Below are 23,358 nucleotides of genomic sequence, written 5' to 3'. Positions count from 1 at the left end.
ATTTATTTATTTATTTACTTGTTTATATTTAAATCACTTTTCCCTCCTTCCCAGACCATCAAGAAAACTGCCAAGTATTGTCAGACAAATAACATCCCATTTCCCGAGATAAAGCCAGAAGAGATTAAGGACATTGATAACCCCTCTGACTGCTACATCTTCAAAGGAATAGCTGTTCCTGCCTTCAAAGGAAAAGATGTTCCTACCGTCATGCACTTCCCTCTCTTCAACAACAAAAATTGTCCAGGTAACTTAATTGTACACCACTCTTCTAAAACTCTACAGGCTAGATTCACAAAGGGACTTAAGTGCCTCATTGCTGGTTTAGCCACCTAAATGTCAGGATCAGGCCTCATTGGGGATCACAAACCCCCTGCTCAGCTGCCACCAGACTCTATAGGAATCTACATTTGCTCAGGGCCTAAGATCTGCAGAAAAGTTCTCTCAGTGTCTGTGTTTGTGTCTCTGGGCATGTCCACTGCTGCCCCATCCCAGGCTCCCAGATGCACGAAGAGAGGCATTTCTCCTCACTTGGCTCTGGCAGATGTGCTGAAGCATTGCCTGCAGGATCAGGCCCCTGTGTGCTGTCTCTCAGGCAAATGCCAAAACCAGTGGGCAAGGGGATATTGTGATGTGGGAGTCCCTCAGTATCTCCTGTTGTAGCTGTTACACTTTGGATAAATAATTGAAGAGTCAGCAGAGCAGGGGGACTGGATGCTGGGCCCTCCACAGCCCGTGTAAGTGCTGTAACCACCAGGCTATAGAGTGTCTGTCGTCACAGCTGCGAACCCCAAGCAGAGACAGGCGCCTTCCTCCAGCCTGGACTTGGGTGCTGAGTTTGTGGATCACTTTCCCAGGAGCCTGTCTCTCTTCATTCATTGCACCAGGATCCTGGGCGCCCAACTCAGCCCGTGTGAATCCCAGTGATTTCATAGGGGTCTAAAATTTTATAGGCGCCGTGACTCTCAGTATCCCAACACCTGAGTTCCACTGTGAACCTCACCCCATGTGTCTGGTCGGAGCTCACTGACTGAAATGGATTGACTGACACTGGTGGACATGAGCAGAGGAGCTCAGGTATTGCCACTGTCTACCAAAGCAGGGTCCATCTAGCCTTCTGTCCTGACTCTGACAGTGGCCAACACCACATGATTCACAAGGAGGGGCACAAAACCCCATAATAAACAATTACAAATAAACCTTTCCTGGAGAAGTAGTTTTCATATGGGCTAATGCAGGCAGGTTTATATCTTTTGCATTGTCTTTAATCCAGGGATGTTTGCATAATATCCAACACTTCCTACAATCCTATTGTGACCGGCCCATGGTAGTCCCTGCAGCAATGAGTTCCATAGGTCACTTGTGTGCTCAGCAAAATAATCCCCCATCACCTGTTTTAAATGTGCTGCTTTTCAATTGATTGAGAATCACCCTGCGGTGAGAAACTAGGCCCTTTGGTTCACACTAATCAAGACAAAGGTGCAAATTCTTTTTGATCAATGTTTTAAATTGTTTTATATATATTTTACTCAAATGAAATGGATTTCTCTAGATTTTCACTCTCTGTAACTGAGAGGAGATGTGGCAGAACAGGCCACCTTCAGTGGGGAGTGGAAAGGGACCTTACACTTGGTGTCACTTACACTTCCTCTTGGCCTGTCAACATGTGAATTACATGAGATACAGACTCCCTTGGACTCATTGGGCAGATTCAGCTTTGACCTGCTGCACTGGTCATGTAATTGCAGATCCTGAAAAGGATTTGGACACCTAACTCGCATCAATCTTCCAGCTGCCCAGCAAACAAAGGTGTCTGGAAGATGTGTGTTTTTCCTAGTTTGCAAAGGGAACGAAAATACAATAGATAAACTGAGGATGGTAGGGAAGATAGGGGCGGGGACTCATCAATAGAGCATCTCCTTGTGGCCAGGTGTGAGCATAACGTCTGTCTCTCCATCTGGAGCCCCCAGCTGATGGTCACTCTGGTGGACTGCCTTTTCCCAGGACTCAGCCCTTGGGTCAGGTCATAATGTAAATCCACCCATTCCGATGTACCAGGGTCCCAGAAAAAAGTCTAGTGTCCTTATATCAGGTCTCTGGCACCAACTCTAGATCCTAGGGAGCTTGAGCAACCTTTCCACATGACGTCCAGTCATCCGTGTCCCCTTCTCAAGGACTTCATGCCACTTTCTCCTGTGGCTGGTAAGGGAACCCTGGCCCACGCACTCCACCGGGTTTCAGCCCAGGGGCCCTATAACCAACAATTAAGGTCCACTCCTTTCACAGGCCTTCTCCCTCCAAACCTCTCTAGGTTCAGCCTACTTTCAGGGCCAGGGCTCTCCCCTGGAATCCCCTAACAAAAACCCTAAGATAAAAGGATGAACTCAAGCCAATTTCTATCCTTCTCAGGCTTGGCCTCTCATCGTCCCTACTGCTTTGTTCCTCTGTTGAGCAACTCCCAGGGCTCTTTCCCTGATTCTCCAAATCCTGCCCTTTGATCAGGGCTTAGTACTGGAGCCTGCTTTGTTCCAGTGGATGCTTTCTCTCACTGCCTCTTGCCAGATTTCCAAACTCAGGAGACCATCCCTGGGGCCAGCTCTCTTCCATATCTCTCCACTCCCTAACCCAGACAGAGGTCCTCCTTGCAGCCCCCTTCTTCTGTGAAATTCCTGCCTTCATGGAGCTCACCTAGCACCCACCTCAGCTGGCACTTACCTTCAGTTAAGTCTGACTCTCCCTCCAGGTGCAGCCAGGTAACATACAGTCAATCACACCAGTGTATACAGATAGATAGATAGATAGATAGATAGATAGATAGATAGATAGATAGATAGAGTAAGTGAGTAAGTGAGTGTATGGGGATAGCCTATCTATCTATCTAGCTAAGCTCCCTTAAAAGCATGAGATGGGCTTAAAATCATGACATTGTTAACAAAACAATAAGCGTTTGGTTATTTGTATTTGTTTGCTGGTCTCTAAGCCTTTAAAGTGCATCAGTGTCATATTTTCCGGATTTACTCTGAAACCTAAGGACTGGAAACTTACTTTTGAAAATATAAATAACAGCTGTGATCCTCATCTAATCCTGATAACAGTCTTCAAATATGTTAAGCGCTTTATAAAGAGGATGGGATCAACAATTCTCCATGTCCATTGAAGATAGGACAAGAAGTCATGGGCTTAATGTGGAACCTGGGAGATTTAGGTTCACTATTAGAATCATAGAACTATAAGGTTAGAAGGGACCGCAAGGGTCATCTAGTCTAACCCCCAGCCAAGATTCAGGATTTATTTTGTCTAAACTATCCCAGACAGATGGCTACCCAGCCTTCTTTTGAAAACCTCAGTGAAGGAGGTTCCACAACCTCCCTAAGCAGTTTGTTCCATTGTCCTACCATTCTTACAGTTAGGATTTTTTTCCAGAGATTCAGTCTAAATCTACTGTGCTGTAGTTTGAACCCATTGCCTCTTATCCTGCCCTCTGTGGCAAGAGAGAATAACTTTTCTCCATCTTTTTTATGGCAGCTGCTAGGGTTCCCTCCCAACTCTGAACTCTGGGGTACAGATCTGGGGACCCGCATGAAAGACCCTCTTAGTTTATATTCCAACAGCTTACGTTAAAAACTTCCTCAAGGCACAAATTCCTTTTCTTATACTTGGACGGTATTGCTACCACCACCAAGTGATTTAAACAAACATTCAGGGAAGGGCCACTTGGAGCCCTATCTCCCCCAAAATATCCCCTGAAGCCCCTCTCCCCCTTTCCTGGGGAGGCTTGAGAATAATATACTAACCAAATAGGTAAACAAAGTGAGCACAGACCAAATCCCTGGTTTTTAGGACACTGAAAATCAATCAGGATCTTAAAAGAAGAATTTTATTTAAAAAAATAAAAGAATCACAGCTGCAAAATCAGGATGGAAGATACCTTTACAGGGTAAATAAAAAGATTTAAAACACAGAGGATTCCGCTCTGACTCTGCTTCCCAGTTACAAAACAGGAATAAAATTACCTCTTAGCATAGGGAAAATTCACAAGCTAAAACAAAAGCTAATCTAATGCATTTCCTTGCTATTACTTACAATTTCTGTAATTTTAGATGTATAATTTCAGGATCTTATTAGGAGCTATTTTACCTACTTGGTCTCTCTCTTTGTCCTGAGAGGGAACCAACAAAGAGAGCACAAACAAAACCTCCCCCACACCCAATTTGAAAGTATCTTTTTTCCCCATTGGTCCTTCTGGTTAGGTGCCAACTAAGTTAAATGACCTGATTAACCCCTTACAGGTAAGGGGATTCTGTACCTCTGGCCAGGAGGGAGGTTATGTTACTGCATACATAAACGTTGTTACCCTTCCCTTTATATTTATGACAGCAGCCTTTTAAGTATTTGAAGACTGCTATCATGCCCCACTTAATCTCCTCTTTTCCAAACTAAACATACCCTGTTCCTTCAGCCTTTGCTCATAGGGATTGCATTCCATCCCTTTGATCAATTTGTTGCTCACCTCTGGAGCCTTTCCAGCTTCTGTATATCCTTTCTATACATTAGTGACCAAAATTAGTACTCCAGATGAGGTCTATCCAGCGCTGAGTACAGTAGTACTATCACCTCCTGTGACTTGCATTCTATGCCTCTGTTAATGCAGCCTAAAATTGCATTTGCTTTCTTTGCAACAGCATCACATTTCTGACTCATATTGATCCACCACAACTCCCAGATCCTTCTCAGCAGTGCTGCTGCCAAGCCAGTTACCCCCCATTCTGTATTTGTGCATTTGGTTTTTCTTCCCTAAGTGCAGAACTTTACATTTGTCTTTGTTGAATTTCATTTTGTTGTCTATAGCCCAGTGCTCCAATTTATCAAGATCCCTTTGAATTTTAACTCTATCCTCCAAAGTGTTGGCAACCACTCTAGCTTTGTGTCATCTGCAAACTAGATAAGTATATTCTCTAGTTCTACATCCAGGTCATTAATTAAGATGTTAAACAACATTTAACACAGAACAGATCCCTGTGGAGCGCCACTTGAGAACTCCCTCCAATCTACATCATTCCATTAATAGTTACTCTTTCTTTGAGGTTGTTTAACCAATTATGTATCTGCTTAATGGTAGTTCTACAAAGTCCACATTTCTCCAGCTTACTTATGAGAATGTCATGCAGGACTGTATCAAAACCCTTGCTGATGCCCAGCTATATTATGTCCACTGCATTCCCCCTATCCACCAAATCAGTTACCCTCTCAAGGAAGGAAATCAAGCTGGTTTGGCATGATTTCTTCTTGGTAAATCCATGCAGGCTGCTAGTGATCACCTCTTTGTCCACCAGGTATTTGTAAATTTAATGTTTTAGACATTATTCTAGTAGGTTCCCAAGTTCCCTGGCTTTTCCTTTCCCCCCTTTTTAAAGATGAGCTCTTCTCCAGTCTTCTAGGACCTCTTCTGTCATCCATGAATTCATAAATATTATTGCCAGTGACTCCAAGATTTCTTCAGCTAATTCCTTCAGTACCATCGGGTAAATAGCATCAGGCCCTGATGATTTATTTGAATTCATTCAAATTGGTCAGAAAATCTTTGATGTGTTTTTACTTATGCACATTTGCATCTCTTTCCCTTTATTGTCTATGTTGCTAGTCATCTGGTCATTTTGCGGGGGGGGGGGAGGGAGAGGTGGGAAAAACTAGGAAAAACTTTCTAACTCTCAGGGTAGTTACACTTGGAATAAGCTTCCATGGGACATAGTAGAATCCTCAACTGAAGATTTTAGGAGCAGCTTGGACAAACACATGTCAGGGATGGGCTAGGTTCACTTGGTCCTGCCTCAGCACAGGAAATTGGACTTAGTGATGTCTCGAGGTCCCTTTCAGCCCCACATTTCCATGATTCTAAGTAAACCTTAGGAGTTGGCCATGTTGTTCCCCTGCCTGTTTAGGTACCTGGATTCTATGGTTCTGGGAGCAGTCAAAGTGTAAAAGCAGTACCATTGTTTCCCTTTATTTGGCACTTACCAACCTGTTTTATTCCTAGATAAAATAAAGGACTTCAGAGACACATTTACCACCTTTACTACATCCTACTCAGAGGAAAATGTCAAAGTACTCCTCAAAAAAGCCAAGATGAATGTATCCAACAATAAGGATAGGATTCTGAAGGAGATCCAGCAGATTGTGTCCTCCCCCAAGGAGTTTTAAAATCACATCTCTGTTTGGTTCCTGATCATGAAGGACAGAAATTCTGTGCCTGGCTCTGAATCTCACATTTCCCGAGAGGCTGTTCACTGTGACCACTTAGAACCTAAGTGCAGCAGGGAGGAGTTTGTTTCCCTGTGTTAGGGCTTGTCTACATTACCTGCTGGATCGACAGGTAGCAATTGATCCAGTGGGGGGGTCGATTTATCGCGTCTAGTCTAGATGCGATAAATCGACTGCTGAGTGCTCTCCTGTCGACTCTGGTACTCCACCAGGGTGAGAGGCGCAGGCGGAGTCAATGACAGAGCGTCAGCCATCAACTTACCACAGTGAAGACACCATGATAAGTAGATCTAAGTACGTTGACTTCAGCTACGTTATTCACATAGCTGAAGTTGCATAACTTAGATCGATCCCTAGTGTAGACCAGGCCTTCGATTCACAAAGGGATTTAGGCACCTAACTGCCCCTGTAGGTGCCTGAGTCCCAGATTTTGGCATCCCTGGGATTCACAAAACTCTTGCTCAGCTGCCGTGGAACCCTGTAGCACCTAAACTCCCTCAACACCGAAGTTGTTTCAGTGAAATTTCCCCATGTGCCTATGTTTCAGCCTTGGGGCATGTGCACTGCAGCCGCCATCTTGGTGTCCAGGTGCCTAAGCCCCAGAGTGATTCCCAACCCGGGAAATACGGGTGTTCCTCTGCCTACCTCACCTGTGGAGCCTGAGCTGTGGTGTGAGAAGGAGGAAGATGGCCTCCCTCAGAACTGTTAGGCCAGTACTTAGCATACTCAGCTGGGATGGAGGAGACCCCTGTTCAAGTCCCCTGGCTGCCTCAGGGGGAGAAGGGATTTGCAGAGGCATCTGCTACCTCTGAGCGAGGGTCCTCATCACTGAGCAGTGGGATAGTGTCATGGTGCGAGGGAGGGGGGAATTGTGGCTTCGCATGAGAGAGAGCAAGGGTAAGAAGCCTGATGGATGCTTCACTCCCCTCTGAGTTCACAGACCCAGGCTCTAGTCCTCCAGCTCTAGAGCCCGCAGTGGTAGGCCCCACAGGCGAGCTATGCGGAGGAACACCTGTCTTCTCTTAGTTTGTGCATTGCTGTGAGGCTTAGGCATCTGTATGCCTAGAGCAAGGCAGCTGTGTGCACGCCAAGAGGCATCTAGGGAACTCTTACAGCCAAAACGTGGGTGTTGACTGAGATAAGGCATCTACAGGATTCAGCGACAGCTGAATGGGGATTTGGTGACTCCTAGTGGGGCCTGATGCTGGACTTCTGGTGTGTAATATGGCAGCTAGGAGCCAAGTCCTTTTGTGAATGTAGCCCTGACTACGGGATGATGAATTTGGTAAAATGTTCCTAGATAGATAGATAGATAGATAGATAGATAGATAGATAGATAGATAGATAGATAGATAGATAGATAGATAGAGATGATTATTAGACACATAAGTAGATGCACAGTAGATAATAATCACTTAGCTAGATAGATAGATTTATATACAATAGCTTTTGATGATAGATAGATTCATATACAATAGGTTACAATAGATAGATAGATAGATAGATAGATATGATTATTAGACACATAAGTAGATGCACAGTAGATAATGTTATCGTAGCTAGCTAGATAGATTTATATACAATAGCTTTTGATGATAGATAGATTCATATACAATAGGTTATGATAGATAGATAGATAGATAGATAGATAGATAGATAGATAGATAGATAGATTCTTAGACACATACATACATTTATGTTGGTTTGTCAATGCTCACATGGCATCACTCTAGATTGACCAGACATCCCGATATTATTGGGACCATTCCGATATTAGGGGCTTTGTCTTATATACACAACTATACCCCTACCCCACCAAAAAATTGTTCCAATTTTTCACACTTGCTACCTGGTCACCCTACACCAGTGTCACACAGAAATTTACACTGTGCAGAATTATAATATTACAGCTGCCTGGCACACAAATGTGTCTGCACGTTTTCTTTGTCAGTTCTCCTAGTATAGAAAAGGAATGGAAGTAAGAAAGGAATTTTGTGCCGAGCTGTGATCCATGATACAATCTCATTTACACCCCTGGTAAGAGTGGAATAACTTTACCTAAGCTGATGATGTTATTCCACATTTACACGGAGGCTAGAATCTGGCCTGTTATTTATAATGGTGAATTTCTTACTGCTTCTTAATTTACAAATATTTTTTTCTTGTGCTGTGTGTGACAATAACATTTTACAACCTTCTTTCCTTCTGTGTGATGAATATTACATAAATAAATAATGTCCCATCATTTTTCACCTCATGTGCCTCAATGCTAGAAATAGCCTGGCTGTGTTCCACCACCAGCTGATTGTTCCACAGTAAGTGAGAGCACAAAGGAATAAATTCACAAAGGGATGTAGGATATGTCTGCACTTGCAATGCTACAGCAGCACAGCTGTAGGGTTTCAGTGTAGACACTCACTGCAGTGACGGGAGGGGTTTTGTAGGTAATTTACCTCCCCCCCTGAGGCAGTAGCTAGGTCGCTGGAGGAATTCTTCTGTCGACCTAGCGCTGTCTGCACCAAGGGTTAGCTGGGCATGGCTACACCTGAGAGTTGTAGCGCTGCTGATGTAAGTTTTCAGTGTAGACCAGCCCTTAGGCACTAAGCATCACCACTTCTAACTCTTAGGTGCCTAGAAAATCACTGGGATCCACAAAGCCTGAGTGAGGTGCCCAGGCCTCTATGTAATGAATGAGGAGGGATATGGGATCCATAAAACCCAGCCCTTGCGAGGAGATGACCAAGCTAGCCCATGGGAGATGCCAAGGAGGGGGCTGTGTGCTAAGCCCTGCCCCTCTTGCCTCTTTGTGAGAAAAAATTACTTGCCTGAGTAAGGGGCAGCTTTGGATTCTCTTGCTCACACTGAATTGTACTTTACACCATAAGTCATTTCAATGGCACTATATGTGGAGCAGCATGCTACCCAATGGCAGCTAGAGGATCAGATGTCTGTTGGAACAGTAACAAACAAAGATGTGTCCAGCACTCAGGCAGCTGTTGAAAGAGGTGGACACTTCTCCTCTTTTATTACTTCCCCATCCCGCCGTCCCCATCCCCCCGCCCCAGATATGCTATGTCTATGTAGCATTGTCTGCCTTTGTATTGTCTCACCTGGCTCCTTCGAGATGTTGTAAAATTGTGTAATGCCATAGTTCTACTGGAGTAGAGCCCTGCGCCTGACCCAAACTTGATGGGACACGACTATAGGTGTTGGGTTCGGGATGCTTTGGTACAGTACCCAAAGACAAGTGTCAGGTTTGGGTTGGAGATGAAAAGTCATACCCATGAGATAGGGCAGCCCAGACTCTGCACCTCCTCCAGTCCTGCTTAATGATGGGGAGAGGGGTGCCTGGAGGTGGGGTCTGGAAATGGGTTGGGTGGCAAAAGGGTGGCCGGGCAGGGCCATGTCATTTTGGGCAGGGTTAAGAGGGCTGTTTCTCCTCCAGGACAAGAGGTGCTACTGGTTGTGTATAAGCAGCTGCAGACACAGGCAGCAGGGAGCCAGGCAGGCAGCTGGTTTGGGTGGGCAGGGTGCGGGCTTGGCTTCCCTGACCATGCTGCTCCCTCAGTCTATCATGTGTCTCTGAGGGTAAGGTGGGGGGGTCTTCCCCCTCACCTCCTCCACATCCACTGCCTGAGCTCCCTCTGCACCCCAGACTCCTCAGCGAACACCCACAGCCCCAAACCTCAGCGCACCATTAAAGGCAACCTGAACCCATTATAAGGGCAGTCCTGGTGTCAGTGCCTTTTAATTTTTACCACCACCAGGCTGGTGACTGCAGACAGGAGGGTTGACAGGTAGGAAACTGCTTTGGGAGTGAAAATTCAAGCCGCTGTAACTCAAAGGCTTCAGGGATAGAGACTGTTCCCCCCAGAGCCAGAAGTGGGATCTCTGGATAAGTTAATCCTACCACAACTTCAGGTAAGGCAGCTGAATATTGGCTGTTTGTTTGGGAACAAAACCCCATTGTTGTGTTGTGCTTTGATTCCTGCTGTTGAGATTAAATGATACTTGGTTTCAAAAAGGCTGGTTTGGGACACTATGTTCACCCCTGGTCACAGCTCCCCATGGGAAATATTGCAAGGACAGTTGAACCTGGTTGAGCCTGATGGTTAAATGGGGATGCAAACTGGGGACTGGGTCTAAGGACTGGGAGAATTTACCTAAATAATGGGAGTTGCAGTGCCTCCTGGGAGTTGTAGTTTGTTCCAAGTGTCCCCATTCTCCTCTACAGGCTGGGCTTCCTCATCCATCCCACATAATGCATCATGATCTCCTCATCTCTTGAGGAAGTTTTTGGAGAGTTTTGGGGACAACTTCCTGGTACAAGTGCTGGAGCAACCAACTAGGGGCCATGCTCCTCTTGACCTGCTGCTTACAAACAGGGAAGAACTGGTAGGGGAAGTAGAAGTGGGTGGCAACCTAGGCAGCAGTGACCATGAGATGGTTGAGTTCAGGATCCTCACAAAAGGAAGAAAGGAGAGTATCAAAATACTGACCTTGGATTTAGACTCCCTTAGGGAACTGATGGGCAGGATCCCCTGGGAAGCTAATATGAGGAGAAAGGAGTCCAGGAGAGCTGGCTGTATTTTAAAGAAGCTTTATTGTGGGTGCAGGAACAAACCATCCTGAAGTCCAGAAAGAATAGCAAATATGGCAGGCAACCAGCTTGGCTTAACAGTTAGATCTTTGGTGAGCTTAAACTGAAAAAAAGGAAGCTTAAAAGAAGTGGAAATTTGGACAGATGACTAGGGAGGAGTGTAAAAATATTGCTAGAGCATACAGGGGTGTAATCAGGAAGGCCAAGGCACAATTGGAGTTGGAGCTAGCAAGAGATTTGAAGGGTAACAAGAAGGGTTTCTACAGGTATGTTAGCAACAAGAAGAATGTCAGGGAAAGTGTAGGACCCTTACTGAATGGGGGAGGCAACCTAGTGACACATGATGTGGAAAAAGATGAAGTACTCAATACTTTTTTTGCCTCGGTCTTCACAGACTGCTGCACTGGGCAACACAGTATGGGGAGGAGGGAGTAGCCCTCAGTGGTGAAAGAACAGATTAAGGACTATTTAGAAAAGCTGGACATGCACAAGTCCATGGGTCCAGATCTAATGCATCCAAGGGTGCTTATGTGCACAGCCATTGGTCATTATCATTGAAAATTGGTAGCTATCAGGGACGTCCCAGATGATTTGAAAAAAGCAAATATATTGTCCATATTTTAAAAAGTGAAGAAAGAGAACCTGGAAAACTACAGAGCAGTCAGCCTCACTTCAGTCCCAAGCAAAATCATGGAGCAGATACTCAAGGAATCCATTTTGAAGCATTTGGAGGAGAGGAAGGTGATCAGGAACACTCAACATGGATTCATCAAGGGCAAGTCATGCCTGACCAAGCTGATTGCCTTCTATGATGATGTCAGGGTTCCCTCCTCACTCTGAACTTTGGGGTACAGATGTGGGGGCCCTCATGAAAGACCCCCTAAGCTTATATTCCAACAGCTTAGGTTAAAAACTTCCCCCAGGCAAAAATTCCTTTCCTTGTCCTTGGACGGTATTGCTGCCACCACCAAGTGATTTAAACAAACTTTCAGGGAGGGGCCACTTGGAACCCTATCCCCCTCCTAAATATCCTCCAAGCCCCTTCACCCCTTTTCCTGGGGAGGCTTGAGAAGAATCTACCAACCAAATAGGTTAACCAGGTGAGCACAGACCAGACCCTTGGGTTTTTAAGACATGAAAAAAACAATGAGATGCTTAAAAGAAGAACTTTATTATAAAAAAAAGTAAAAGAAGCACCTCTGTAAAATCAGGATGGAAGGTAATTTTACAGTGTAATAAAAAGACTTAAAACACAGAGGATTCCCCTCTGACTCTGCTTCCCAGTTAAAATGCAGGAATAAAATTACTTCTTAGCATAGGGAAAATTCACAAGCTAAAACAAAAGCTAATCTAATGCATTTCCTTGCTATTACTGACAATTTCTGGAATTTTAGATGTATCATTTTAATAGGAGCTGAATTACCTGCTTGGTCTCTCTCGTTGTCTCAAGAGGGAACAAAACAAAGAGCACCAACAAAACCTTCTCTCTCCCACCCCAGATTCCTCCCCCCCATTGGTCCTTTTGGTCAGGTGCAAACTAGGCAAATTGAACTGATTAACCCCTTATAGGTAAGTGATTCTGTACCTCTGGCCAGGAGGGAACTGATGTTACTGCATACATAAAGGTTGTTACCCTTCCCTTTATATTTATGACAGATGAGTTAACTATCTCTGTGTATATGTGAAAAGTGGTGGATGTGATTTATCTTGACTTTAGCAAAGCTTTTGATATGGTCTCCCACAGTATTCTTGCCAGCAAGTTAAAGAAGTATGGACTGGATGAATGGACTATAAAGTGGATAGAAAGCTGGCTAGATTGTTGGGCTCAATGGGTAGTGATCAATGGCTTGATGTCTAGCTGGCAGCCGGTATCAAGCAGAGTGCCCCAGGAGTCAGTCCTGGGGCCGGTTTTGTTCAACATCTTTATCAATGATCTGGATGATGGGATTAATTGCACCCTCAGGAAATTCACAGATGACACTAAACTGGGGGGAGAGGTAGATATGCTGGAAGGTAGGGATAGGGTCCAGAGTGACTTAGACAAATTGGAGGATTGGGCCAAAAGAAATCTGATGAGGTTCAAAAAGGACAAGTGCAGAATCCTGCACTTAGGATGGAAGAATCCCAGGCACCGCTACAGGCTGGGGCCGACTGGCTAAGCAGCAGTTCTACAGAAAAGGAGCTGGGGATTACAGTGGGTGAGAAGCTGGACATGAGTCAGCAATGTGACTTTGTTGCCAAGAAGGCCAACGGCATATTGGGCTGTATTAGTAGGAGCATTGCCAGCAGATTGAGGGACGGGTTCATTCCCCTCTATTCGGCATTGGTGAGGCCTCATCTGGAGTACTGTGTCCAGTTTTGGGCCCCACATTACAAGATGGATGTGGACAAATTGGAGAGAGTCAAGCGGAGGGCAACAGAAATTAATAGGGGGCTGGAGCACATGAATTATGGGGAGAGGCTGAGGGAACTGGGGTTCTTTAGTCTGCAGAAGAGAACAGTGAGGGGGGATTTGATAGCAGTCTTCAACTACCTGAAGGCGGGTTTCACAGAGGATGGACCTAGGCTTTTCTCAGTGGTGGCAGATGACAGAACAAAGAGAAGTGGTCTCAAGTTGCAGTGGGGGAGGTCTAGGTTGGATATTAGGAAACACTTTCACTAGGAGGTTGGTGAAGCACTGAAATGGGTTACCTAGGGAAGTGGTGGAATCTCCATCCTTAGAGATTTTTAAGGTGTGGCTAGACAAAGTCTTGGCTGGGATGATTTAGTTGGTGTTGGTCCTGCTTTGAGCACAGGGTTGGACTAGATGACCTCCTGAGGTCTCTTCCAATCCTAATCTTCTATGATTCTATGATCTTAGTGAGGGCTAGCTTTGCAATATGGAGTCCCTGTTCCTGCTTCATAATGGAAGATGTAGTCCAGATGGGGGAATCCTAGCTTCTTGAGAATGGAGACATGAGGTGCAAACTACATATCCCAGGAGGCATTGCAACTCCAATTTTTGGCCAAAATCTCTCTTTTCAAGTTTTTTTGGCTAAAAATTTAAAATGTCCATTGAAAAAAAATGTTTTGTATCAATTCCACTAAGACCCCATTATGCCAATACAATGGGAGTGGAGTGAGAATCTCATCCATATGTGCTATATTTTAGATAAGTTGCTCGGGGGTTTGCTGACATATGCCTCTGTTATTTTTTTCTCTTTACAGAGGTAACAAAAAGTGCCCTTCTGTGAAGTTCTGTTGTCATGTTAGCAGATATATTGTAGTGTTGTAACAACTCATATGTCATCAGGTCAGGTGAAAAAGTATTATACACTAAGGGCCAGATTTTCAAAGGTATTTAGGTGCCTAAAGATGCAGAGACATTCCTAGATGGATTTGCTAATGCTCTTAAAAAGGTTATGGGCCAGATTTTTGAAGGTATTTAGAGCCTAGTGGGATTTTCAAAAGCATCTTGTCACGTAATATCTGTTGAAATCAATGAATTTTAGGTACTGAGGTGTTGTAAAATCCCACTAGGTGCCTAACTGAGGCTATGTCTATGCTGCACACCTTACAACGGCGCAGCGGTGCTGCTGCAGCCACGCCCTTGTAAGGTAAGCAGTGTAGTCACCTCTGCCACCGGGAGAGCTCTCTCTTGATGACCAAATAAGCCCCCCCTCCCACAAGGGGCGGTTGCTTCATTGACGAGAGAGCAGCTTCCGAGAAAACGCTGTCCGCACCGGCACTTTTCATCATTAACACTTTTGTTGTTCAAGAGGATGTTTTGTTCACACCCCTGTGCAACAAAAGTTTTAACGACAAAAGTGCAGTGTAGAGAAACCCTCAATCTTTTCAAAATCACTTCTTAAATAAATACTGAATAAAGTTAAAAGGGATGGTAGAACAAGGACATACGTGGAGATCTGGGGAGAGAAGTTCTTTCTTTCTTTCTTTCTTTCTTTCTGTCCAGAGAACACATGGGACACATGCAATGGAAAAATCAAACATCCATCACCAAGTTCATTCTGCTGGGATTCAGGAACCTTGATGAAGTTCAGATTCTACATTTGTGCTGTTTCTAGTGATCTACATTGTGACCCTGGCTGGGAACATTTTCATTGTTGTGCTAGTTGTGGCTGATCAGCATCTTCCCACCCCCATGTACTTCTTCCTTGGGAACTTGTCCTTCCTGGACACCTGCTACACCTCAGTCATTGCCCCCAAGTTGCTGGCTGGATTCGTGGCCGAGGACAGGACAATGTCCTTCAGGGACTGCATCACGCAGTTGTTCTTCTTCAGTGCTTTGGCTTGCATTGAGTGTTTCCTACTTGCAGTCATGGCTTCTGACCGTTATCTAGCCATATGCAACCCACTTAGCTATAATGTTATGATGAGCCTCAGGGTCTGCCTTCAGCTGGTATCTGCCTCCTGGATAACTGGTTTCTCAGTCAGTGCATTAGCAGTGGGGATGGTTCCCCAGCTAAGCTTCTGTGGCCCTAATGAAATTAATAATTTCTTCTGTGATATGGAGGAGCTGCTCAAATTGTCCTGTTCAGAAAACCCCATGGCAGAAATGATTATTCTGGTCTCCTGCTCCCTGGTATCCCTGGTCCCATTCCTCTTCATTGTTGTGTCTTACATTTTTATCCTCTCGGCCGGCCATCCTGCAAATTGCCTCCTGTGCCAGGAAGCAAAAGGACTTTTCCACTTGCTCCTCTCACCTGTTGGTGGTGAGTCTGTAATACGGGACCATCACTATCATGTATATCAAGTATCAGAGGGGTAGCCGTGTTAGTCTGGATCTGCAAAAAGCAACAAAGAGTCCTGTGGCACCTTATAGACTAACAGATGTATTGGAGCATAAGCTTTTGTGGGTGAATACCATATAATGTATGTGTCGCCATTGGCTGAGTGGTCCCCAGCCTTCCATAAAGCTCTGTCTCTCATGTACACGGTAATCACCCCAATGTTCAACCCCATCATCTACAGTCTGAGGAACAAAGAGGTGAAGGGGGCCTTCAGGAAAGTCATGCTGCAGAACTTAGGCATGATTTATCCTGTCATTTTCAGAATGGCCTATGGAAGTTTGGCACCGAACTCCCATTGGCAGATTAGTGCCTAATTACTTTAGGCCACTGTGAATAACCTAGCACAGATCTCAATAGAATTTGGTTATGCAAGTCACTTAGATACTGTGATACTGTGATACAAACCCACTGCCCCACTCCATTGTGACTATTTAAATCCATGGCATGTCCACACCTTGAATCCTGTGTGCAGTTCTGGCCATTTCAATTAAAAAAGATATATTAAAATTGGAAAAGGTACAGAAAAGGACAACAAAAAACAATGGGGGGCCTGGAACAGCTTCCATACGAGGAGAGATTAAAAAGACTGGGTCTGTTCAGCTTGGAACAGAGGTGATTAAGAGGGTGTATGATAGAGATCTATAAAATCATGACTGGCATAGAGAAAGTGAAAAAGGAAGTGTTACTTACCCCTTCACATAACACAAGAACTAGGGGTCACATGATGAAATTAATAGGCAGGAGGTTTAAAACAAACAAAGAAAATGTACTTCTTCACACAATACACAGTAAACCTGTGGATCTCATTGCCAGGGATGGTGTGAAGGCCAAAATGTTGGCTCGTGTCCAAAGTCTTAACTGTAAAGATAAACAAGAGCCAGGCAACCAAAGCAGGAGAGAGAGGGAGAGGGAGAGGAGACACTGATCTAAAACTGCTAGCAAGAGGCAGGGTCACAAATCATTCTCCCCCGATGACCTGAAGATGACTGGCCATCGGAAGTGGGAAGCTGCCCATTCAGCATCACCTCTGATTGATGTCACTGCGGTTCGAGTTTCTAGCTTCTAGCTTCTAGCTAACTGCAATAGGGATTTTTGTGTTAATAAAAGGCTTTGTGTGTTTGAACTGCTTGTGTCAGTCACTTATTGGACAAAGGTGTCGTGTCCTCAGGGAATTCCTGAGACTACCCCTGTACAGTGAAACCCTTAGAAGGGTAACAGAGGATGGGGACCATCAATGGCTATTAGCCAGGATGGTCAGGGATGCAACCCCATGCTCTGGGTGTCCCTAAACCTCTGACTGCCTGAAGACTGGACGACAAGGGATGGTTCACTCAATGATTGCCTATTCTGTTCATTCCCTCTGAAGCACCTGGCATTGGCCACTGTTGGAAGACAGGATACTGGGGTAGATGGACCATTGGTCTGACCCAGTATGGCCGTTCTTATGTTCCTATGCCCCATTACTGGAGGTAGGGGCTAGCAGGGGAAAGCCCAGCTCATTTGGGGGCTGGCAGGGAGTGGGGACCGATCTCCAGCTCTAACTCTATGAGATAGGCCTGGCTGGGAGCAGGAGCTGACTACAGATGCAAAAACAGACACATTGCTAAGAAGTGCTAGGTACAGGGCAGTCAGGCAAACACATTCCCTACCAGAACACCCCAATACCAAGGATGGTAGGGAATGTGTTTGCCTGAAGTTAAAGGGACACACTGACCCCTCCTAAAGATATGGTCAGTATGACAGTGTGATGGATAGAGATGTTTTGATGGAACCAAGAAGTACAAGGTAAAGGGTGGTAACTCACCACATCAGAGGGGCAATATGTAACTTGTTTGAATCAGTGCAGCAAAAGGGGTTGCAGAAGGGGTGTCTTGGTCCAGCCGAGGGTAGAGTGGAAAATCCCACTTCTCACTGAACTGAGTGCATTGTAACAAACATACATGTGCTTGTGTACCTGCAGCGCACAGAGGGTGCTAGGGCCATGCTTCGTTGATAAACCTGGCTGAGTGCCTTCACCACTGAACCGAGTGTGGCAGACTATCCTGGGGTGCAACCTGGAACTAGGGAACCGCTGGCCTTCTGTCTCACCAGTCTGGACTCCCTTCCTCTCTTACTCACTGTGATGTTGTGACAAACTGCAGATCTCTCCAGGTCTGGCACTCACACAAGCATTTACACAGGCAGGGGCACACCTGGCTGCAGCTACATGAATGCCTTTGCCTGTCACTCAAAAATAGAGAAGCTTCAACCCCCACTCTAGGACCCCAGAGCTGTTCCATCTTGCCCTGGTCAAAACCCTGACCAGTGTAAGTTTATTACCCAGTCCACCCCTCCCTCAATGTAGAGAGGATAATGCACCGGCCCCTGTTCCTGAGCAGATTTCCCTTTGCACTTCAAACAAGACACTGTTTTAAGTAAAAAATATAAAACAAATTTATAACTACAGAAAGACAGATTACACTGGTCTACAATTTTTGAGAAGTCATCTGCTTCAGAGATAAAATGTGCTATTGATTATGTATTTTGATGTGCTGAATTCAAATATGACAATTAAAACAACTGATTGGCTACTGTTTCTAAGATATTTAAGTTTTTACATTTTATGTCTATGTATATTGTGTAGATAGTAGAGTTTTAATCATAAATTGTAAACCTAAGGCTTTTCATGTGTTTATGGTTGCATTACATGATAATATTTCCCTGTCCTGTTTATGTAACACTTTAAAAATCAACAAAAGGGTTATATAAATAAATGTATTATGAAACAAAAGGCAAAAAACTATTATGTACATAGTTTAGTCCTATTCAGTGTCTTCTTGCCGCTTCTTGGCTTGTCTCTTGTATTCATTAAATGGAGCATCTCTTGTCACTGTCCAGCAATAGTCTACAAGCATTGATGGGCTCCATTTGCCCTGATAGCGTTTCTCCATTGTTGCAATGTCTTGGTGAAATCGATCACCATGCTCATCGCTCACTGCTCCGCAGTTTGGTGGAAAAAAATCTAGATGAGAGGGCAAAAAATGTATCTTTAGTGACATGTTGCAACCAAGGCTTTTGTATGCCTTGAGGAGGTTTTCCACCAACAACCTGTAGTTGTCTGCCTTGTTGTTTCTGAGAAAATTTATTGCCACTAACTGGAAGGCTTTCCATGCCGTCTTTTCCTTGCCACGCAGTGCATGGTCAAATGCATCATCTCGAAGAAGTTCACGAATCTGAGGACCAACAAAGACACCTTCCTTTAGCTTAGCTTCACTTAACCTTGGAAATTTTCCACGGAGGTTCTTGAAAGCTGCTTGTGTTTTGTCAATAGCCTTGACAAAGTTCTTCATCAGACCCAGCTTGATGTGTAAGGGTGGTAACAAAATCTTCCTTGATTCAAGAAGTGGTGGATGCTGAACGCTTTTCCTCCCAAGCTCCAATGACTGTCGGAGTGGCCAATCTTTCTTGATGTAGTGGGAATCTCTTGCACGACTATCCCATTCACAGAGAAAACAGCAGTACTTTGTGTATCCAGTCTGCAGATCAAGCAAGAGAGCAACAACCTTCAAATCGCCACAAAGCTGCCACTGATGTTGGCCATAGTTTATGCACCTCAAAAGTTGTTTCATGTTGTCATAGGTTTCCTTCATATGGACTGCATGACCAACTGGAATTGATGGCAAAACATTGCCATTATCCAGTAAAACAGCTTTAAGATTCGTCTTTGATGAATCAATGAACAGTCTCCACTCATCTAGATCGTGAATGATGTTGAGGGCTGCCATCACACCATCAATGTTGTTACGGGCTACAAGATCACCTTCCACGAAGAAGAATGGGACAAGATCCTTTTGACGGTCACGGAACATGGAAACCCTAACATCACCTGCCAGGAGATTCCACTGCTGTAGTCTGGAGCCCAACAGCTCTGCCTTACTCTTGGGTAGTTCCAAATCCCTGACAAGGTCATTCAGTTCACCTTGTGTTATGAGGTGTGGTTCAGAGGAGGAGGATGGGAGAAAATGTGGGTCCTGTGACATTGATGGTTCAGGACCAGAAGTTTCATCCTCTTCCTCGTCTGACTCAAGTGAGAATGATTCTGGTGCATCAGGAACCAGCAGTCCTTCTCCGTGGGGTACTGGGCGTATAGCTGATGGAATGTTTGGATAATGCACAGTCCACTTTTTCTTCTTTGACACACCTTTCCCAACTGGAGGCACCATGCAGAAGTAACAATTGCTGGTATGATCTGTTGGCTCTCTCCAAATCATTGGCACTGCAAAAGGCATAGATTTCCTTTTCCTGTTCAACCACTGGCGAAGATTTGTTGCACAAGTGTTGCAGCATATGTGTGGGGCCCACCTCTTGTCCTGATCTCCAATTTTGCAGCCAAAATAAAGGTGATAGGCTTTCTTAACCATAGTGGTTATACTGTGCTTTTGTTATGCAAAAGTCACTTCACCACAAACCTAGCAGAAATTATCTGCACTGTTCACACAGGTACGAGGCATCTCTGCTCACTTTGGCTAAACAGAAATGTGTCCCTTTGCAAAATCAAACACTGACAGATAAGAGAGCATGACACTGTATGATTTCTAGAGCTGATATAGGGCAATTTGTTCAGCAGAGTGATGTAAGCTTCGTTATAATTGCATCATCCATGACTTCTAGGAATAACGTGATGCAATTCATATCATGTAAGACGCAATACCAGCTTCAGATTGCATCATTCATTGTTTTGCCTAAAAGGAAGTACTGTCCAAACCCAGTCATAGATTTATTCATAGATCCAGTCAAAGATGTATTTTAGTCATTTCTGGTTTAAATTGAGATCCCTTCCCTTTGTAACTCACTTATCCTCCGCCATTCCCAAGTCAAAGGTCGTATATACTGACCCAATAGCATATCTTGAAAACTAGAGCCAATCAACAATTTTAAGCATCATTTTCGTTCTCAGTGACCCAGAATTAATAAAGTTTGAGCACATTTATTTCAGAAGCATTTTGGCTGTAGAGCAGTGTTATAAGTAATAGAATACAGATCAAAGTAGATCACCTAAGAAATAAAACAAAATTGCAATCTAAGTTCTATAAACTAGATTTGCATCGAGCAGTGTCTCACCCTGATGGAACTAACAGTCCACCAGTCTTCCATACACAGGCTAGAAATCCCTGCAGTCTGGTCCACATCCCCAGTCAGGGCAGGCTTTAGGTAGATTCAGCCGATTCCCCTGAATCGGGCCCCGTGCCTAAGAGGGCCCTGCACCCTTGCCGCCACCGGCATGCTGTAATGGGGTGGTCCAGCTTCCCCAGGGGGCAATTTAAAGGGCCTGGGGCTCCAGCAGGGGCTAGGGCTCCAGGCCCTTTAAATTGCCACCAGAGCTCGGCTTCCAGAGCCCTGGGGTAGCGGCGGTGGGACTCTGGGGGCTATTTGAAAAGTCCAGGGCTCCCTTTGCTTCTACCGCCCTGGCCCTTTAAATAGCCGCTGGAGCCCACTGCTTCCCCTGGGCCCGGCAGCTATTTAATGGGCCAGGGGGGTAGACGCAGGGGAGTCCTGGGCCCTTTAAATAGCCCCCAGAAATTTGGGGTAGCGGGGGCTCTGGTGGCTATTTAAAGGGCCGGGGCTCCAGCTGCCTCTGCTGGCCCGGTCCTTTAAATCGCCTCTGGAGCCCCGCTGCTTCCCCAGGGCTCCCTCGGCTATTTAAAGGGCCGGGGCAGTAGAAGCAGGTATGCCCCGGGCCCTTTACATAGCTCCCGAGCTCCGGGCTGCTGCTGCTACCCCAGTGGAGGAGGGGGCACTTACCGTACAGGGTGGGCTGGGGCTGGCTCTGACCCCCTCAGCCAGTGGTGAGCTGGAGCCAGTTCATACGAACCAATGGTTAAATTTTGAAGTGGTTTTAGAACCGCTTGCTAACCGGTTTCCCTGCGAGGAGGGGTCGCTGCAGCTTTGATGGGCTCTGACCGGGTAGTGTGTAATTCCTCCTCCGATGGCCGGGGGTGCTGTGCTGCCTGTGGGAGCCATGTGGGCCACCTCCTGGCCCTGGTGCTGCTGCTGCTTCTCAGACCTCCGGCCCTGGGGCTCCCCGCTGCTGCCTGGTGGGTCCGCGGCTGCTTTGCTGGGCCGGGGCTGCGTCCTTCTGCTTGGGCTGCTCTGAGCCGCTCTCCCCGTGAGTACCCCCGAACCCTGCCCGCAGCCAGCCCCGGTCTCCAGCCAGACCTGCACCCCCTGCCCTGCCCACACCCAACCTCTGTCTCCAGCCCTGCCGCACCCCCTGCCTGCAGCCCCTGCCCTGCACCCGCCACCCTGCCTGCAGCCAGCACTTGTCTCCAGCCAGCCCTTGCCGCACCCCCTGCCCTGCCCACAGCCAGCCCCTGTCTCCAACCAGCCCCTGCCCTGCCCACACCCAACCCCTGTCTCCAGCCAGCCCCGCACCCTCTGCCCTGCCTGCATCAGCCCCTGTCTCCAGCCAGCCCTTGCCGCACACCCTGTCTGCACCCCCTGCCCTACCTGCATCAGCCCCTGTCTCCAACCAGCCCCATACCCCCTGCCCTGCCCGCAGCCAGCCCCGGTCTCCAGCCAGACCCGCACCCCCTGCCCTGCCCTCAGCCAGCCCCGATCACTAGCCAGCCCCACATCTCCTGCCCTGCCCACACCCAACCCCTGTCTCCAGCCCCTGCCGCACCCCCTGCCTGCAGCCCCTGTTACTGGCCTTTCTGTATAGCCTCTTTGAGAAACACGATGGGAATGTAGAATACAAAGCGTCAAAGCTCTCTGGTACCAAACAAGGGAGTTTTATGATGCACTAGTAGAGGTAGCAGAAACAACTGATGATGCTCAAGCAAAAAGTGAAGCTGAATCGCTGGCTATTGAAATGAAGAAGTTTTTGGTTTTTGGTTTCACTAGTTTTCTGGCATGATTTACTTTTTCAAGTGAATTTTGTGAGCAAAGAGCAACAGAGTGATCCAATGGATATTTCTGCAGGAATTTCTTCATTCAAAAAGCTTTGTAAAAGGTTAAAAACATACAGAGAGAAGGGTTTTCAAGAAGTGTTAATTGGTGCCAATGAACTTGCCAAAGATCTAGATGTGCCTCCAGTATTCCAGGCTAAAAGCTTGCACAAACGAAAAAAACAATTTGAGTACAAGTCTGCAGATGAGCCTTCTTCTGATCCAAAAGAAGCTTATAGAGTACAATGCTTCAATCGAGTCTCAGGGTATGTCCAGACTTATTGATTTATCGGGGATTGATATATCACATCTCGTTAAGACGCGATATATCAATCCCTGAACACACTCCCCGTCGACTCCAGAACTCCACCGGAGCGAGCGGCAGTAGTGGAGTCGACGGGGGAGCTATGGCCGTCGATCCCGCGCCATGAGGACGGGAGGAAAGTTGGAATAAGATATGTCGACTTCAGCTACAGTATTCCCGTAGCTGAAGTTGCATATCTTATATCGACACCCCCCTCCCCCAGTGTAGACCAGGCCTCAGACAAAGCTTTACAGTCACTTGAACCAAGGTTTCAACCGTTACAAAGGCATGTGAGTTTATTTGGATTTTTATGCAAATTCAAAAATCTTCCCAAGGACACTATATGAAAATCTGCTGCAGATCTGGAACTTGCATTGACAGATGTGAAACTAGTGCAGGAAAACGAAGAAGTTTCAACTGTAAAATCAGTTGACATAAATGGCTACATGCTTTGTGAAGAACTGGAAGCATTAAAGCCAA

At 45.9% G+C, this 23,358-nt stretch overlaps 1 protein-coding gene and 1 pseudogene across 1 annotated transcript in view; both read left to right on the top strand.

The window, feature by feature from the left end:
* The window catches only part of LOC128847018 (cytosolic phospholipase A2 gamma-like), a 33,823-nt gene extending 27,625 nt beyond the window's left edge, over positions 1 to 6,198 (top strand). Inside the window, exons 14-15 of the mRNA XM_054046335.1 lie at positions 55 to 247; positions 6,035 to 6,198. Coding sequence (XP_053902310.1) covers positions 55 to 247; positions 6,035 to 6,198 — 357 coding nt within the window. The remainder of the gene's footprint in view (positions 1 to 54; positions 248 to 6,034) is intronic.
* Positions 6,199 to 14,817: 8,619 nt separating this feature from the next.
* Positions 14,818 to 22,859, top strand: LOC128845955 (olfactory receptor 1020-like; annotated as a pseudogene).
* Positions 22,860 to 23,358: the final 499 nt, after the last annotated feature.

The sequence above is a fragment of the Malaclemys terrapin genome, chromosome 12 (assembly GCF_027887155.1).
Source record: "Malaclemys terrapin pileata isolate rMalTer1 chromosome 12, rMalTer1.hap1, whole genome shotgun sequence".
In the NCBI taxonomy this organism is placed as follows: Eukaryota; Metazoa; Chordata; order Testudines; family Emydidae; genus Malaclemys; species Malaclemys terrapin.
The sequence above is the reverse complement of the archived record's forward strand: the minus strand, read 5'-3'. Positions and strand labels throughout refer to the sequence as shown.